The sequence below is a fragment of the Eubalaena glacialis genome, chromosome 9 (genome assembly GCF_028564815.1).
Source record: "Eubalaena glacialis isolate mEubGla1 chromosome 9, mEubGla1.1.hap2.+ XY, whole genome shotgun sequence".
In the NCBI taxonomy this organism is placed as follows: domain Eukaryota; kingdom Metazoa; phylum Chordata; class Mammalia; order Artiodactyla; family Balaenidae; genus Eubalaena; species Eubalaena glacialis.
Genome location: NC_083724.1, coordinates 58,289,648 through 58,309,307, shown reverse-complemented (window position 1 = coordinate 58,309,307; position 19,660 = coordinate 58,289,648). Strand labels below are relative to the sequence as shown.

At 36.8% G+C, this 19,660-nt stretch overlaps 1 protein-coding gene across 4 annotated transcripts in view; it reads right to left on the bottom strand.

Annotated features, from left to right (window-relative positions):
- KDM4C (lysine demethylase 4C) overlaps positions 1–19,660 on the bottom strand; it is a 396,061-nt gene that overhangs the window by 147,526 nt on the left and 228,875 nt on the right. For 3 of the 4 annotated variants that reach the window (XM_061200412.1, XM_061200413.1, XM_061200415.1), the window contains 3 exons: positions 13,363–13,544; positions 11,491–11,704; positions 9,492–9,568 (listed from right to left, as the gene is read on the bottom strand). In XM_061200412.1, coding sequence (XP_061056395.1) covers positions 9,492–9,568; positions 11,491–11,704; positions 13,363–13,544 — 473 coding nt within the window. The remainder of the gene's footprint in view (positions 1–9,491; positions 9,569–11,490; positions 11,705–13,362; positions 13,545–19,660) is intronic. The other variant, XM_061200414.1, reaches the window with a different exon arrangement.

Here is a 19,660-nt window from a genome sequence, read left to right as displayed (position 1 = left end):
GCCACCCTCTTCCTCATTTAAGGACCCTTCTGATTGCACTGAATGCACCCAGGTAAACAGAGTAATATCCCTATTTGTAAAGCCAGCTGATTAGCAACCTTAATGCTATCTGCTACCATAATTCCCTTTTCATGCAACATAACATACAGGTTCCAGGGATTAGGATGTAGACATGCTGGCGGCGGGGAGGGGGGGAGATGTTCTCACTACATTTTAACAATTTAAATACTATCATACAGCCATTTGTATGAAAGGATGATAAAAGAAGAGGAAATCATACTCTCTGTTTCAAATTACATCCCCCCAACCATTTATCTTTCTAATGCCATTCCTTACAGCAGTATAAAAATTACTTTGAGGTTTGCAGAGCACCTATCTGATACCAGGCATATGCTCGATAGCAAGGAGAAGCACCTCTATAATTTAAGACTGGTCAGAGGTAATCTACATGGAACTTCATGGCATTTACATAATAGTATTTCCAGGATCCTAAGCAAAGTACTTCAAATTGAACATACATCTTACTTTGTTAAAACTGTACAACATTTGGCTTTCAAATAAAAACCCAGCTGGTTTATTCTTTCTTCCCAGCATGACCTTCGATAGCAAATAACAAAGTACATGATTTCTTCATCCTGCCACTGGGCTAGTTTTTGCCATTCATGAGAAACGCCTGCACTGCACTTTTTTTTCTCCCCTCCACGCCTCCTAGGGATCTCTTTCCTCATTGCTAAGGAGATGTGCCTTTTAGCCCAATGACCTCCGGGCATGCACATCCTGGTGTGCACTGCAGTATGCTATGCTCCCCATAATGTCAGTCATTATTCTTCCTGACTTTACTTGTGCTCTCTGGTTGAAGCACTTAAGATTAATGAGGCATTTGTTCTCAATCAAGAAGCTATTTATGAATATAGTTCCACTTACAATAAGCTCTGTAGATTTCTCTTTCTCTCTCTCCATTACCAAAGTGGGGTAGGGAGGGATTGTGTCTATTGAGCAAAAGGGAGAAGAATGAACAGAAAAAAAAAAAAAGATTTATGACTTTTTTAGCCTGTAAGCAGTTCCCTAACAGAAAGGCCTCCACATCATAGCTATGCTGTCAGGATAATTGATATCCTCAAATGTGCTGTTCTGTTTGCTTAAAGTAAAATAATTGTTACCACCCTGGCCTTTGTGAGCCAAGGTTTAAGTCTGCAGCTGTTCAGAAAAATCTGCCTCCTCAGGAGGGAAAAGGTAATTCTGAACTCAAATGCGTCACCTCAAATGGAAGAGTGTGGTCTGGCTAGCGGCTTCCAGGGACACCTCACTGGAGAGGAGAAATGGCACAAGCAACCACTTGGCTACACACAGTCATGGCATTTAACAAGAATACAGCCTTCCTTTTTCTACTAGTTTTACTGTGTCTGAGGATCAAAGTCAGCCTTTCAGACTGACAGCCTCTCACCACCTGGTCTTGACAGTATCCCATGGAATAAAAAAAAAAAACAGCATAAAACACATCACACGGAGCGGGAGTGCCACCACGCCCTCTCAAGGCCATAGCCAATCAGATCTAAACATCAATGGCTACAAAGCCAATTCAGAGCTCCTTGTTAAAGAAAAATGCCAACTCAGTTGTCAATTGGGAAACTAGATTCAGGAGATTATCCAGCTCTGGGAAAGGTCCTCCAGGCAGAAACTAGAGTCAATATGAAAGAGTAAGGACACTGCTCTACTCAACCACCCAATAACACTAATCATTCCATATTAAGTATGTGACCAATTACACTATTAGTGCTGACTTTATTTTCAATGTAAACAAACAAAAATCATTCAAATACATTGCTCAGAATTAGGCCGGTTGTTCAGCCTTCTTTCCACTCTAAAAACAAGTAACTGAGAAGAGTAAAAAAACAAAAAAAGGAGTGTGAGCCTGAGAATCTAGAGGCCTGAGTACTGCCATGAATCTGGGCTCTCTTACCATATACAGGGGTGATCCTGGACAAAGGAGTTACTCTCTCAAACCCCTGGCTCAGTATCTGTAAAATGAAATTTCTGAGATAGATGAAGAATTCTTTAGTCTTTGCCAGTACTAAATGTTATGGAAGCTAGAAAAATTCTATCCTTGCTACTTATATTGGTTTATATTTAAATCAGCAGTTATTCTGAATCTGTAGGTCAAACATTTTAAAATGAAACTATTACTTTTTTTAAAACACAAGACTTCCAAGAGCCAAATGATTGGCAATTCTAACATCTATTATCAGTACCACTATTTTTATTTGAGGAGTTGGAGAGGAGATATAATGGTTGTATTATGCGATAAGGGTAACATAATCCTCAGCCACATACATTTTCCTTAATTATCTCTACCCTAAGAGAATTCCCATGTCAGAGAGAAAGAAGAGAAAGCACTGCCTTCAGATTTAACAGAGTGCGGTTAGGGTTGCTTCGTATCAATCACGCCCCTATCTATAGGACCAGCCTCAATGCAAAGTAGGAGTCAGACTCTACCTATTTGACCACCTTCCTCCATTATTAGCCAGAGTACATAGAGTTATAGGGATTGGGACCTCATTGTTCCCAAAGATGAGTTACCAACTTTCCAAGAAGTTGATCATTTTTACTTGAGCCTTAAGAGTAGGGAGTTAAGACTAAGGTATACGGGCTTCCCTGGGGCCGTAGTGGTTAAGAATCAGCCTGCCAATGCAGGGGACATGGGTTCGAGCCCTGGTCCGGGAAGATCCCACATGCCGCAGAGCAACTGAGCCCATTTGCCACAACTACTGAGCTTGCGCTCTACAGCCCGCGAGCCACAACTACTGAGCCCGAGTGCCACAACTACTGAAGCCCGCACGCCTAGAGCCCGTGCTCCCCAACTAGAGAAGCTACCGCAATGAGAAGCCTACACACCGCAACGAAGAGAAGGCCCCGCTCGCCGCAACTACAGAAAGCCCACGCGTGCAACGAAGACCTGACGCAGCCAAAGGTAAATAAAAATAAAATAAATAAATTTAAAAAAATAAAGACTAAGGTATATTCCAAAGATTAAGAGTTCAGATAAACGTGTTCCAACAAATGACATAGATTCTTTAGCTCACAAGCTTTAGCAACACTATGGGGTTGGGTTTTTTAAAGACCACTACCTCAGGTACTTCCAGATTTTAACTTTCGGACTATGATTCATGCAGAGAAAACACTTCACTTTCTTTCAAAAGCCAAAAAATAGCTATGTGCAGCCTTGGAGGGCATGAATGGCAACCACTACTCAATCTATAGATGCCACTTATTTATAATCAAGCAATAAAAATAAATAAACAAACAGTACCAAAATGTTTATTTTTAATCACTGCAATTGCTTATTCCACTCTTTGTAAGAGGAAAGAAGACGCTAATTCCAAATGATTATCAAGGTATAGCTTGTGCTCATATCTGTTAGTCCATTTTAAAAAAAAACAAATAAGCAAAATAAAGAGAACAGTGAATAGATAGGTGGCCAAGGTGAAAACCTATTTCATGTTTGGGTTTTGATTTCTTAAAATCATTTTGAAAAAAAAAAAAACAGAATGCTATACTTGTTAAACATATATAGTACAACTTCATTATTCTACAGAGTATAATAAATGCTCTTCAATAGATAATAAATGTGTACCTAGTTCATGTATTTCATTATACAGAATGAAAATTCTAACCTTTAAGGTGTTTTAATTTTCCATTTCAAAATCTACCTTTTCATAGCATGACAATATCCATCCAACAATATAATATACAACTGTGTATTTTACTGTATTACTTTGAAACGAAAATATTTAAACAAATTCTCCTAAATTAAGAGCAAAGGGATATATTGAAATAAAAAGAAATCCCGAGGATGATGTGCATTGCCACAGATTCCTGAACATCAGGTAGATAAAGTTATAGTAAGGCCTTAAAGTCACTTTTTAAAAAACAACGAAAGTTTCCTTGAACACGTAAAAACTACACTGATCCAGCCAATAATTACCGATGTCACTTCTATTCCTATACTTTTCTGTTACTCATCACCTCTGACCAGGTTAAGAAATACAGGAATAAATTTAGATTTCTTGAAGGTGCCCAATTCTTAAGGAAAACTAATTAAGGCAAAATGGAAATAAAAAACAACACAGAATCAAGGGATTTTAGGGTGAGAAGAGGTCTTAGATATACATCTCTAGTCGAACCTTCTCATTACGTTGCTTTTAAATCTTCCTGTAATTAAGATTTTAGATTATAGGTATGTGAGCTACTGTGTCTACCCCTCCCTTCCCCCCAAGAATTACATATGGTGATTAAAAAAGCTCCTTAGTAAGGCACAGCACAAATGATACTTTATTTGGACTTTTTCACACTGACAATGAAAACCTACAGCACAGGCTTAATGCTACCCTGGACAGAAGACTGGCAACTCAAGATTTGTCAGAGTCATAAATCTGAGTATGACGTGACTTCCCATATGTTAAACTACCAATCTTCCCATGAAGTTTTCACTCCCATTTTGGCACTAAAACAAAACCTCACAGTGACCCCCACCGCAAAAGAAACATCCAAATTTCCTGCAAAGAAACAACCACCAAAAAGCTACATTATTCCTAAATTTTAAAAAGAGAAAATCTTATCCATATTCCTCTTTAACCTCTTAACCTGCTTCTATTTTATTCTTTAGAATTCCATTTATAAATTCTTTAGAAGATAGTATAGAAAATCCTCCTGTGATTTATTAGCATATTACCTCTTAATACTCTACAGAGTATTCAGCACATAGATTATTATTTTTTACAATAAAAGTATTTACGTTACCAGTTCATTTCCAGACATTAAACTAACATCCTCCTTCATAATTAGAAGTGAAGCCCTAAAGTAGAGTTCAGGAATTTTACAGAAATACTCAGACTCAAAAACAATTTTTCAAAATAGGGATAAAAAAATGGGGGGCTTCCTTGGTGGCGCAGTGGTTGAGAATCTGCCTGCCAATGCAGGGGACACGGGTTCGAGCCCTGGTCTGGGAAGATCCCACATGCCGCGGAGCAACTAGGCCCGTGAGCCACAATTACTGAGCCTGCGCGTCTGGAGCCTGTGCTCCGCAACGAGAGAGGCCGCGATAATGAGAGGCCCGCGCACCGCGATGAAGAGTGGCCCCCACTTGCCACAACTAGAGAAAGCCCTCGCACAGAAACAAAGACCCAACACAGCCATAAATAAATAAATAAATAAAAATTAAAAAAAAAAAAAAAAGGAAATGGTAGGGAAAAAAACCTGAAAGAAAGCAATACAAATTCTGTATTTTTACAGTGAGAATATTACATTATGTTTTTAATTAGCAGTAACTTGTAGTCATTATAAAATGGAAATCCATAAACAGATTAGACACAAAACTCTAGTAATTTAGGTCAAAAGTGATTAGATTCAAATTAAGACTCAAAATAGCAAGAAACACATTCTAGAATCAGAGTAATGACATTCAACACCTAAAAACAGAACTTGGTAATATTTGGAATGCACTCTAAAGCGCTACTATAATGAAGGAGTAAAAATGGCTCCAAAATGAATTACATAATCACAAAAGGGTTGGAAACAAACAGAGCTGAAAATAAAATACTCTAATAAAGCTGGGTTATAAGCCATAAACGCAAACATAGCTTTCATACAGATCTATTTATCTGAGCAGTACTGAAATGGGACAAACAGGCACAAAGCAATGATATTTAATTAGAACTATGAGATATACAACCCGAATGTCAGGAGAGACAGGTATGTGGGGAATTATTTCACTGTTTCATTTCATTTCATTTGAATTTGAGCACGGAGCTAGGATTCTAGAATCCAAGTTAGGGTGTTATTCAAATTTTGTAACTAATCTCTCCCTCTAACACATGCAGCTAAAGCTGCAATACAGCTTGTTGTTTCTTATTTTAGATAACATAAGTGGCTAAAGTAAAGAAATAGTAGCAAAATGAAAAACAGTGAGGACTAAACCAAAACTGGAAATGGTGAGAGCACTGAAGGTCACAGACCAAGGTCACAGATAAAGGCTCTGCAAGGTCAGAAATGATCCAACACTATACCAGGTGTTAGGGGTGTTACAGAGAAAAATGAGACAAAGTTTTGGCCTCCAGTTACTTAAAAACTAGCAGGGCAGTTTGGTCCGGAGCAACTTCCACGCTTTAGAATTGGTAAGTAAAAGGACAGCTGGTCTATGAACATTGATTCCAGCCTTCTGTACATTCTCACCCACCAAGCCCAAGTTGAAGCTGACAGAATCTTCTAATGTATGAACTTATTTACTTAGTTATGGTCTGGGACTGGATGAAATAATCGCTGAGACACCTTTGCTTCCAAAATTTAAATAATTGATACTTATCTCTATGATATAGTGTTTCTCTTTTTTTCCCAGCTTTATTGAAATATAATTGACATACTGTATAAGTTTAAGTTCTTTAATGTGATGATTTGATATATCTATATATTGAGAAATAATTACCACAATAAGGTTCGTTAACACTTCCATCACCTCACATAATTATCTTTTGTGATTAAATCATTTACGATCTACTCTGCTCTCTGTGGTGAAAGCATTTAAGATCTACTCTGTTGGCAACTTTCAAGTATCTAATAAAGCATTGTTAACTACAGTCACCATGCTATATACTAGATCCTCATAACGTATTCATCTTGTAACTGAAGTTTGTACCCTTTGACCACCTTCACCCATTTCACCCACACCCCCGCCCCTGGCAATCACCAATCTATGCTCTGTATCTATGAGTTCAGGTTTTTTTTTTAGATTCCAATAGAAGTAAGAGCATACAGTATTTGCCTTTCCCTGACTTATTTCACTAAGCATAATACCCTCCAGGTTCATCCATGTTATCACAAATGGCAGGATTTCTTTCCTTTTTTATGGCTGAATAATATTCATTGTACGTGTGTGTGTGTGTGTGTGTGTGTGTGTGTATCTACACACACACAACCTTTTTTTTAATCCATTCACCCATCGACAGACACTCTTTTTAAGAAGAATCTTTAAAAAATAGAACTACCACATACAATTCTCACACATACCTTATGAAAATGAATACAAGGTGTTTCAGGCTACCCTCTTCTTACCCTCAAGATATTCAAAGCACTAATCATAAAAGGAAACAGAATTAACTGAAACAATCACATTTGTTGTATAAATACATATCCCAAGCAAAATATGCTCTTGGAGTGTTCTGTGTTCATGATGAATAAGCCTTACCTTCACAAACCATGTTTAAAAAGAAAATCCCAGGAAATAATTAGTAATTAGAGTTAGTGAAATAAAAGCCAGCAATGAAATAGCATTTGACCTCAGCTGCTTCGTTAGATTTCCATTAGCTTTTTTAGAGCTTCTATTTATCAATAAAAGGAGGTCTAGGACTCCTCTGGAACCTAAAACTAACAGTGTGAGATTGATTCCTAAGAAAGCAAGTCTAAGTGTACTTTCAAAATGCAATCATTCCAGCCACAAAATCCAAAGAATCATACTTAAGTGCTTAGTAAAAAATTAATATTGCAACACTCAATGCCACACTAAATAAGGGTGTTAAAGCCAAAATATCAATATTATCAGTTACTTCTCGGCAACGCTTAAAATAAAATTCAATTCTTTTTCAGGAGAAAAATTTAGAAATAGAGCTTCATGGACAAAGTTCACTCAAAACGAATAAACTGAAAAAACAATTGGCTCACTGTGAATTCAGATCATTTCCAATTAGAACTAAGAAATTATGTAGGTCTAAAAAAATCAATGCAAAGCTGTATTTAAGAGCTCCCATTTTTATTGCAAATTAAAAGAGATTTACATGGTATCAATATTAAAATACAAAAGGCACACTATATTTTCTGAGGGTGCGGAGGGGTTGAGATTAATAGAAAGATGCTTCAAATCAGTTGCAGAGAGTGATTATTTCCTTCTGTAGACATGCTAAAGGAAAATGACATAATTGATCAGAAGCTGCCTTAGAATCAGGGTGGCTGGGCTAGACCTGGCCCTGGCTCTGCCATGCAAAGGACAGTAGTACCTTGGGTAACAGGACTGCTCGGTGTGTGAGCACAGGAGCCAAGCAGTAACTGTGGATGGAACAGAGAACTCTTCATGCCTTGGTGAACTGGATTAGAATATCTCTAAATTCTAAATCTATACTTCAGAGTGAATGAGGGGATATCATTAGTAAAACTGACTCTACAAGGCTTTACTTTGGCTCATATAATATGAATAGAACCAGCTTGATAAACAAGAGCTGAATATATTTATTATAGCAGGACTTCATGGCTGTTTTAAAGATGCTGTACATTTATACAGTTTTTGTTAACATAATGAACACACCAAAGGAAATACCAAAATGTTACCTGGGCCCACTAATGAAAAGAATTCTTAAGTTGGAGATATTACCTCTAATATGAAATCAGATTATTTGGACTATAAAGAGTGTCCATATTTTGCCCCATTTTCCCCTCACTACCCAGAGTGAATGCCAGCAATAAAATCATACAGAAAGACATTCTCACAGATGCCTTTAATTTACAGTCACCATATGTCTATTTCAACACTGAGAGCTAAACATACATAATCATGACATAAATTTTCCTCACGTAAAGCATTGTCCTTATATTGTCCTTCAGGTTTTTAACTCTGGTTGCAAGGAAATTTAATTCATTATCATTAGAGATCATTAAGGAATAAAGCAAATGCTACTATTACAATCAAAATCAAGCTGAGCATCTGCTCTGAGATCAAGAGTGAGGGATACAGTCTTGAGATCTGATCGGTCTCCACTTTCAACCATGTTCTGATACCTCTTGAAAGAGAATTTTTAAGAAAAGTTAAGGTAGCACATAATCAAATGACAAAATGGGTGACATGGTGGATTAACAGAATGGAACGCAACGCTTGGATGTAAGCTAAAGTTTCAACAGGGTCTTCAGGAAAAACAGTTTAGGTGAAGAGAAATCTATGTTCTCCAAGTGGGGAATCATTTGTTGTTGAAGTTTCTGTCTCAAGTTCACAGCAATGCCTAGCACAGAACACTCTAAAATTTTCTAAAGTATGAATGTACAAATGAATAAGCGGGGAAGACCTCACGCTAGTGGAGTAGTTGTGAATTAGCACAGTTTCCTGAGAGGTCACTGAATATTCCCACCTTCACTGTTACTTAGAAGACTTATTTTCAAGAATTGCAAAATAGAGCTGGGCAAGAACATGAAGCAATACTTTGGACATGCTCTAATAAACCAGTAGTCTCCATAGGTTCCTGAGCAAATGGTGATGCCTAGAAATGTATTTAACATTTCCACAATCGATATAGAGCTACCAGGTAGGATGATTTGGAAAGAGAAGACGAGAAATACAGGTAACTGTGGAATGGCACACAAAAGCATGTGCACCATCTTACCTGACCACTAGATTTAAATGGACCCACAGTGGATGGAGTGAGAAAAGGAGTTAAAAGATACTAAAATTAGCCACTTACTGCTGTCCATGCATTTCTTTTGCACCGGGCACATAGCCATCCATCACAGATCTCATGAGAAGGGATACCGTAACAACCTATAAAATAATAGTATGGATCCATTAATTAAAGTCTTTTGCATTTCGACAATATTACACATTTTAGCACTGAATAAATAAAATCGGAACAACAGCCTACCATACCATTTTTGATTCTCACTGCTTAGAACAAAACATTAGCAAGGCTGGCTCAAAGATACTTTTGGTTCCCATGCCTCATAGCTAATAGGATTATCATTGCCAGAAAAAATGAGAGCGTGCATCTTAATAGTTACCAGTGCTCACAACAGTTATTATAGAGAATACTGATGATAATACTTAATGCGTGATTAGAAAACTTCTAAATTGTCAAGTCTAGTCCTTTACTCATGCAAAACATATTTCAAAATAAGTTGCAATTTATGAAGCAAAGTTTGGGGAAGTTTTAAAATGACACAATAAATAAACTGTGACATAATATTTATGTACATAAAATCAGTGCATAAAATTAATGTAATGTAAAACTACATTTCAAAAATTATGTTTAATTAGCTTTAATTTCAGTGATAGGAACAAAGGATGTACAATTCATAGTTAGTGATGAAGAGCTGTCTTCAATTCTATTTGTCCATTCAGTACATGCCTGACTCAAAATAACGATGTAAAGAGATAGCTGATGATATAAATATATGTAGCAATTATACGGTATCAACAAACATGTGTTACTCTGGTTTCCTGAAAAAAGAGTTTTGAAAGATTTAAATGAGTAAAATTTAAAGGAGTAATTTTTAATATCAAATTTCTATAACACTTGACATGGGAAGAGAAAATAACAGAAATGTAATTACCCAAAGAAAAGCCTATCATAGTTACCCAAGACCATAAAGTGTTTAGTTCAAGCACATGTTTATAAAATATTATGGCTAAATTGCATAGCTAGTGCATTCTGGAGTCAAGATTAAATCCAAACTTGTTTGTGAAATGGTGCACTGTTTCTCATATAAACATAATCACGTAGAGTGAATGTGTGTGTGTATATATATGTGTATGTGTGTTACAAATTGATAGAAACAAATAAGAAGTTTTATATAACTACATTTCAAGCACATCATGTTCAAATCCCTTGGGGAAGATGAAAGTATCTAATAAATAAATGCTAGATAGCCAGGCAATTTCAACCTTAACACAAGACTGGTATTACTCTGGGGTAAATATAGAAGGTAATACCTTTATTATAAATCATTCATCCTACACTGACAGACTCACACCATACATAAGAACGTTAACAGAACATTTGACTTGGTAAGAGTTGGAATATTAAAATGCTTTAAAATAGAATTGCAATGTTTAATAGATCCATTTTATACATTTTAGAGGATTTATATGGCAGACCAATCTAAAAAAATGTATTTGCCACTTACACAATTATGTAAAAACACCAAATTGAGACAGGTATGGAGCCTAACCTTCTCAGTCTTGGGGGAAAACAACTCTAAGCACTTTTTCCCCCTGGAAGGCAATGAAGATCTCCCTACCCTTACAAAGAGTAAAATTTTAACTTGATAATTAAATTTAACAATAATTCCCCAAATCACCAAAAGAATACTCATTTATCTTTCAAAAGTAACAAAGGAAAACAGTCATGAATCAACATTAGAGATTAAAACTCAGTTTTTACAAACTTAAAATAAATAAAATTCAAGCATGTGAAAGGAATCCCACAATGACCCCACATTTGGACCCCAAACAAACAAACAAAGAGAACCAGACCTGTTCTCCACTGATACCACATAAAATTGGAGGAAAAAGGATGATTACACCTATTCATACTTTCATTAGAAGAAATGTGAGAAAGAATGACCTAACCATTAATAATGCCAATAGTACAATGTGATAGATTTGGCAAGTTACAAAGGGGTGAGAAATAGAGACTTTGTGAAGCACTGAAAAGCCAGCGATTAATGAGTGATAGACTCATTTACTTGCATGAACCCGTACGCGGCACTTTGCACAGGAAATCAGAAGACTTGTTCCATCCTCTTCCAGGAAGGCGTTAGGTGGAGAATATTCTATATTTTCCTCGCTATAAATAAAACACATCTCTGGAATGAGGGGCTTAGTCTTTCCTCCTGAAGTAACCACTTCATCTAATTTTGTCTCCCATCTAGAATCATTTTCTTCATTGCTGCTATCTGGCTGAAAAACAGAATATTTCCACGTGAGTGAAAAACATGGAAAAGAGCTCAGATCACTTGCTCTGGTCACTCAAATCCACTAATAGCTGTTCATCCACTAACTTCCAGCTTCTGTATTTCCTCTTGTTCTCCCGGACCCAACTATTAGCTCTTTATCAGTGCTGCTCCTCAGGCTCCCATCCAGAAGCTAAGCTGTAGGAATGAGAGGATATTCTGTACATCTGCTGGTACAGAAATCGATGAGCTACTAAAACTATGTTCTTAAATACATAGTTCATGAAAAGCATCAATTCTTCTGATGAACTTTTTTTGCTTCTTTATTTGCACTAGGTTAACAGATCTGATTTCATTTACTGAAGAATCTTACCTGGTTACACCTGAAGGAGTATCTTCAAAGACCTCAGTTTTAATTTGTACGACAGTATTTAGAGAGTTTTTGAAGGCTTTTTGACTCACCACAAAGTTTTAAAACAGCAAGACAGAAAGATCTAGCATATGTCATTAAATAACAAAGGATAATGTTCAAAAAGAAATTGTCACCTCTCACCAAAATATACAACAAATATTCAGTGTTTATTTGAAACTAATTAATGAACTACCTTATTATCCCCAGAGACCTTATATTAATAAATTTCCCCAAATCTTATAATTTTAGTTGGAATTTTTTAATTATCGGGGAAATATACAGGCAGATTACGATACAGAAATAAGAATCAATATAAAGGTAAGTTTTTCCAAGAAAACACAGAAATTTAGTGACTAAATGGGAAATAAAAATAAGGTTAATCACTCACCAGTGTCACATTCAAAGACAAGTGAACGAACTACTTCCTCTATTTACAAAGGTCTGAGAATGTGGCACATCATACATATTCATGCTCCGAAACGTCTAACCAGAATTACTTAATGTGGAACTCTAGGAATGATGTGATCTTGAGTAAAATATTTCTGACTCTACCAGTGAAAATATAACCCAGAACACAATGTTCACATCAATAGACTTTAAAATATATTGTATCTAAAAATGGATCTGGTAGTTTTACTCTTACCAGATTCTGAAAGATCATTTTGTCTGTGTTAGTGCTGGAGAATGTGGCCCTCTGTGACCTAAGATGCTATCAGCATAACATATACAAAATGACATCTGAAAATAATATCATGAATGGCTGGCTGATGAGGGTGAACTGGACAATTCAGTTTGCATTGAGTCCTGCTGTGTCTTTTGCATGTTCCACGTGGGAAGATGAAGAGAGATATTTTAAATGTGGGCCCAGAGCCGACATTTATATGATTGAGAGTAATATTTTCAAACATAAAGCAGAGACTAGATCTAAGTTCTCTCTTTGTAAGCTTCTACTATTCTTAAGCTTTAAGTTCTGTGTTTCTTGGTGAAAGGGGAAGAAAGAAAGGTTGGAATTGCCCCTTGACTGAAATAAACCAAGACTTTCAAAAATGATAAAGCACTGTCAGAGAAAAGTCTCTCAAGTGGCACTCAGGAATTCCATTTGCTGCTCTATGATAGCCATCAGCTACAGAAGTACTAATGTCTTCCTCTTCATGTGCCTACTAACCCTACAGAGATTCACCTGGGCTTCCACAGTCACACAGAAAGTGCTGCAGTGAAAGGAAACGTGGGCAGGGGCCCCGCCCCCTGGCTACCTTGTAGTAGGGCATGAGCAGAGCACAGATGGCACAGTGCGGCTCCATTCTGCCCATGGCTGCATTATACTCTTGCTCGGCCACAAAGTTTGGGGACTTCGTCTGCCAAAGGTGGACCAGAGGCTTTGCCCAAGACTCGGTTTCTTCCACTTCCTCCTCAATCGATGGAACCTCGGGCAACTCTTAAGAGAAAGGGTGTGAAAACACAGTGAGCAGGGGACTCAGGGAAAAACAATCACCCTGATTATAAAAGAAGCACACACTCCAAAGTATCTGTGATATTAATGTCAGACAGGAAACCTATTTTGTCTTTCAAATATATTCCGAGAGGTGAAACAAAATCTTCATCGTCCGCATCATCAAGGACTACCTAAGATCCGACGGCCACACAGACCACCCTCCTTTCCACTCCTTCCCCATCCCTGCCAGGAATCACCAGACTGCTCCCTCCTCTCAATTCCACTCCTTCCGTGTTTCTTGTGCTACCATGATACCTCCCAGGGTAAAAGGGTTCATATGTGTGAGATTATCTTCCAGCTAGCAGAGGAATTTGCTAGCCACTACCTGTCTTACCAATATTTTTAGTTTCCTGACCTAACATTGTGCATGATTTAATAAAAATTTATTAATTGTATTTCATTTAATTAACTTTTAGGTTCAAAATTCATGTAAATAGCATTTACAGAGCACCTATCATGTGCCAAGCGATATACTGCCGTTACATGGATATAAAAGACAATCCCTATGCCAAATCTCATTTGTTCAATATGATTTCCCAGAGGGTCAAATCTCTTAAGCATGTATATCTGTTAACATGAAAGAGGCATAGATCTATTCCACAAAAATGACATTTTACAAAAATTTATAGAAGGCCAGAAAAATACAGAAAGACATAACAGGTTAAGACGAAAAATTCCTCATGCCTATAGCAGAGGACAGTATATCAAAGCGGGTGGCAGCAACCGCAGCTACCTCTAGTACTTGATGTCTATACAGCTGTGATACACTCTAAACTTCCTCACCAGTAGCTGTCTCAGTGCTACAAATAAATACTGTAGAGCAATGTCCTCAAGTCCCAGAAGGGGTATACCTGTGAACTAATGTGCTCCTGTCCTTGCCTTGTTGACTTACCTGTTTTAGAAAAAGTCAAAGTGGATTTGCTCAAGTGGAAAATAGGAAGAGCTAAATTAGGCTGAAAATAATTCAAAAGACATCAAATGCCAACTGAAGCAAAAGGGAACGTTCCTGTTTCCATGGCGGTGCTGGTGGTGGTGATGGTATCAGCAGCAGCAGCATTATTATTTACAATGGAAAATGCTTAGCATTCAGTCAGAGGCAGTGTTTGAAACAAAACAAAAGGTAAGAACCTTTGCCTACATTTGAAATAAAGTAATCTGACACTAAACGTTAACAGTTTCCACCTCAGTTTCCTTATAATACACAATAGAAGACTTACTGTGAAGACCAAAATTTGACAAATGAAAGATGGGAGTGAAAGTTAACCAGGAACTTGAAATCCCATAAAGTCTAATAGCTAATATCTCTAACATATATACTAAAAATGAGATCTAAACTGAAAAAAAAAATCCTTGGGTTTAAATAACTTGGACTCTACTTAATTGGCTCACAGTGAATTTATCATATCATTTGCTTTATTAAAAAAGATGGAAACTCACAAGATGGATGATGCTTTTATTCCTTTAGATGGTCATAAGTTAAGGTGATGAGTTCTCAAAATATTTTTAGGGATTAAGGAAATATTTAATTCCTAAAAGCCTAGTGAAAATGAACAAGAAGTACAGGAAAAGAACAATTCTTAACAATGGAGCCAGAGAGCAGGAAAGTGTGTGTGCCAAGCCCTCTGGCAGACTTGGTCTAAGACTTGATCTAGGACACACCTTGAGCTTGTCCTCAGACTCAACACTGACCTGGTAGAGGACCCTGCTCTACAGCTGTCCTGCCCCCAAATGAGGTCACATTCTGGCCCAAAGAGCATTTGTCTTCTGTTTGGATGCTCTCCAGGCCAGAGTATGCAAAGCAGCATGGCAGAAACACTGTGCAGTCCCAAGTACAGGAACTGTCTGTCCAGAGACCTAGCTCCCCCCCACCCCCGCACCACACGGCTTAACAGGATCTTAGTTCCCTGACCAGAGATTGAACCCGGGGCCACGGCAGTGAAAGCGCTGAGTCCTAACCACTGGACCGCGAGGGAACTCCCCCAAAGACCTAGCTTTAAATTCTAACTCTTTCCGTAAGATAGATTCTCATATGGTGATCATTCCCTTCTCACCTATTTCAGGGGTTTTTTTTCTTTTTAATATTAAAATGAAATAGTAAATGTAAAACTTCTTTTAAAATTCCGAAGTGCTAAAATTCTTCGTAAATTCTAAAGTGATTATATAATGCATATATTATTACGTAAAATCCATCCAATTATCTTATTTTCATATGATCTGTCTGTCAATTCCATGCTGAATTTTATGAGGGGGGAAAAAGAGACGGCATTTAATCATAAGTACATGATAATGATTATTCAGATTTTAACTTAGTTTTAAAAGTCAGAAACATTGGCACATTCTTGACGGTATTTTGTCTTCCTGAAATTATCTCATCAAATTATTCACCCCTCCGCTATCTCCAAGAGCCTTGCTTACCTTTGAACCATGGCATTGTTCAAGAATAGACTAACCTTGGCTATTGCCTTTCCCAGATTCATGATATTCATGTAAACTACAAGTCTTAAATATTCTGGGGGGCAAAGTACTTTCAGGATATCTAAATACTCTCATCATCACACAATTTCAAATGAAAATCCTCCCTTTTAGCCTCTAAACACCTTTCCTGTTTCTGGTCTCTTTTTAGTGTACCTTCTTCATCCAGTTAATTTTGAAAAAAATACTTTCTATCTTCCAATATACGGAAGAGGGAAAATGTTTTTTGCTTCGTAGCTTCTAAATGTTTTGATCATTTGGAATCACTATGCCTAGGAATTTCCTCTCCTCCTCCTCTTCTTCAACTATAGTTAACTAATGAACCTCTAAAGTTACACTGTAATCTCGTTGGTATATATTTACTTCCCTATATGATGCATTTTGTAAGATCTCAGGCAATGAAAATAGACCACACTGTTTTAAAGTTTTTTTAAATATCAAATTAGTTTTCACAACACCTTCACAAAAGAAGAGGGCAGGGGCAGATATTAAACATACAAGGAGAGGGAGGAGATATGGGGATATATGTATATGTATAGCTGATTCACTTTGTTATAAAGCAGAAACTAACACACCATTGTAAAGCAATTATACTCCAATAAAGATGTTAAAAAAAATAGTTAACTATTATATAATATTAAGATATCAATAGTATCAGTAGTTAACTATTAATAGTTAACTAGTAATTGATTGATTAATACTGTATTGTATATTTAAAAGTTGCTAACGGAGTGGATCTTAAAAGTGGATCTTTTTCTCACCACAAGAAAAAAATTTGTAACTGTGTGGTGATGTATGTTAACTAGACTAATTTTGGTGATCATTCCACAATATATAAAAATATCAAATCAAAAAAAAAAAAACACCATACAAGGACATGGACATTGTAAGCATTCAATGAATACCAATGTTTTTATTACTATAATTATCTCTTTTTTTAATATACCAGCACAGCAACATTCAGAAGCTCTGAGTCTCACCCCGAATGCCACAGTTTGCTGTAGAATCAAGAGAGAATGAGGCAAAGGAAAGGTCCCTTGTTGCAAATGCATCAAATTCTGGGAAATCTGTGAAAATGTTACCAGCATAGAACTCCCTTCTTTCCCAACTGTATTCTCAACAAGAACAAAAGAAGAGCTAATAGTGTAACAGCAGTTCTCAAAGTAAGGTCTGTGTACTCCAGGAGATACACAACACAATTTCATGAGGTCTGTATGGTCAATTTCATAATAACATGAAGGAGCAACTATACTCTAATAAAAATTAATTAAAAAAATAAACTGAAAAAATAATAACACGAAGACATTATTTGCCTGTGTCACACTGCTGACATCTGTAACGGTGACACAAAAGCAATGAAGGGTAAAACTGTTGGTGCCTTAGCTTGAATCAAGGCAGTGGCACCAATGCAGTCGTTATATTCTTGACTATCTCAAATTTGCAGTTGGCGGTGGGGGGGTGTTCTCTTAACAATGCCTTGATGAAGCAAAAAAAAAAAGAAAAAAGTATCAATTTTATTAAATGTGCAATAAAATGGGATGTATGCATAAAGCACTTTTGCCGCACACTGAAGTTCAATGGTTGTCTTGGGAAAAGCACATGTGCAATTAATTGAATCGCACGTTGAATGAGCTGCCTTTTTTCATGGAACACCATTTTTACTTGAATGAATGATTAACAGACAAGCGGTTATTCAGACTTGGGTATCTGGCAGCAATGAAAGTGAACAAAGAAAGCTGTCATTTCAACAAAAAAACTACTGACAGTATTTGTTGACAATGGTGAAATTCAAGCTTCTGAGTCAAAATTAGAACTTTGGAAAATTTGTATCCACTTTTGTGAGCTTGACAGCTTCCCAATAATTAAAGCTATTTCTGATGGAATTGATGGTGATAATAACAAATGTAATTTTTTTATATTATATAAAAAGACCTGTATGACACAGATCTTTGTTTACCAATGCATAACGTTACAAAATCACGCATGCATAGAAAAGCCACTCGAAGTGCAAGACAGACCAATGAATTTTTAGCTTAATAGAGAACAAAAAGTTCACTGATGGGATTTCAGATTTCATGTTGCAACTAATCTTTAAAAAACCACCATTTGTCAAGTTTTATGTAGTGCCAAAGAATATTCATAATTATCTGAAAAGGCTATTAAAATACTGCACCCCTTCTAACCATGTATCCTTGGTAAGCTGAACTTTCTTCAAATATACCTCAACCAGAACAACATGGTCCAACAGACTGAATGCAGAAGCAGACATGAGAATCCAATTTTTATTAAACCCAATATTAAAGAGCTCTGCAAAAAATGTAAAACAATGCTGTTCTTCTCTTTATTTTTATGGTTTGGGAAAACTGTTATTTTCTTATGAAAATAAATGTAACTGTTTATGCATTTATTATTGTTACTTTAAATTTTTCCATTTTAACTTTCAGCAAATAAATACAAAACAGAAACAGACTCACAGACTTAGAGAACAAACTTACAGTTACCGGGGGGAAGTGGGGCGGGGAGGGATAGACTGGGAGTTTGGGATTGACATGTACACACTGCTATATTTAAAATAAAATGCCTTTCCAGAAAAAAATTTTTTTAATTAAAAAAAATTTTTTTTAAAAGAACAAAAAACAATAATAATTGTTTTAATAATAGAAAACCTGAATAAAGATGAGAGTAATTTGGGGTTTTTAACCTAGAAAATAAAACTAATGGATGAATTCAAGAAAAGAAATGTAACTGTTTATGCATTTATGACTGTTACTTTAAATGTTTCCCTGTTTTAACTTTCAGCAAATAAGTACCATTAAGGTAAATCCATGGGAAGGAAAAGGGGGCAAAGGGGCAAGGGGGCAAATGGGATGGGGAGAGAAGAGAAGGGAAGCGAAGGGAAGGGAAGGGAAGGGAGTTAAAGAAAGGAAATGAAAAGAAAGGAGATGAAATGAAACCTCTTTGGGGTCCTCAAAATGATTATGAGCATAAGGAGTCCTGAGGAAAAGATTGAGAATCACTGACATATACATGCGCATTTTCACCCAAAAGTATTAGTACCACAGAGTCACTGTTAAACAACACAGCCCTAATAAAGCTGGTGTAGACTGTGTTCTCACAGCCAAGCAAGAATCTCATAAACTGTTTTCCTCAATCAACGAGTAATGCTTAAGCAAAAAGAAAACAAGTCAATACTGCAAGAAGGCCTTCTTTTCTCTCGTTTCTTCAAGGTCCGCAAGGTTTGCCAGCTATAGCAGGGAAAAAAAAAAATTCTATGCCGACACTGAATTATCTTTTTTCTTGGTGAGCCTCTTACCTCATGGCAGAAATCTAGACTCCTGGACTGTTGTATTTACAGAAACACAAGAAGAGAGATGTTTCCTCAGTTTAAGCGCGGCCTCCTATGAAGGATAGCCAGCCCCCTGACAAGCATGGTGGTGGGGGAATGGGGAAAACAGATATGACCCTGGATAAACGTACTGAAGTAAACCACTGAAAACACTGCTGTCATCCCAGCAGCACCCTCAATGGCTGCTCTGAAATTTTTCAATCGCCACATCACTAAAAAACAATCAGTAGAACCTGCCTGC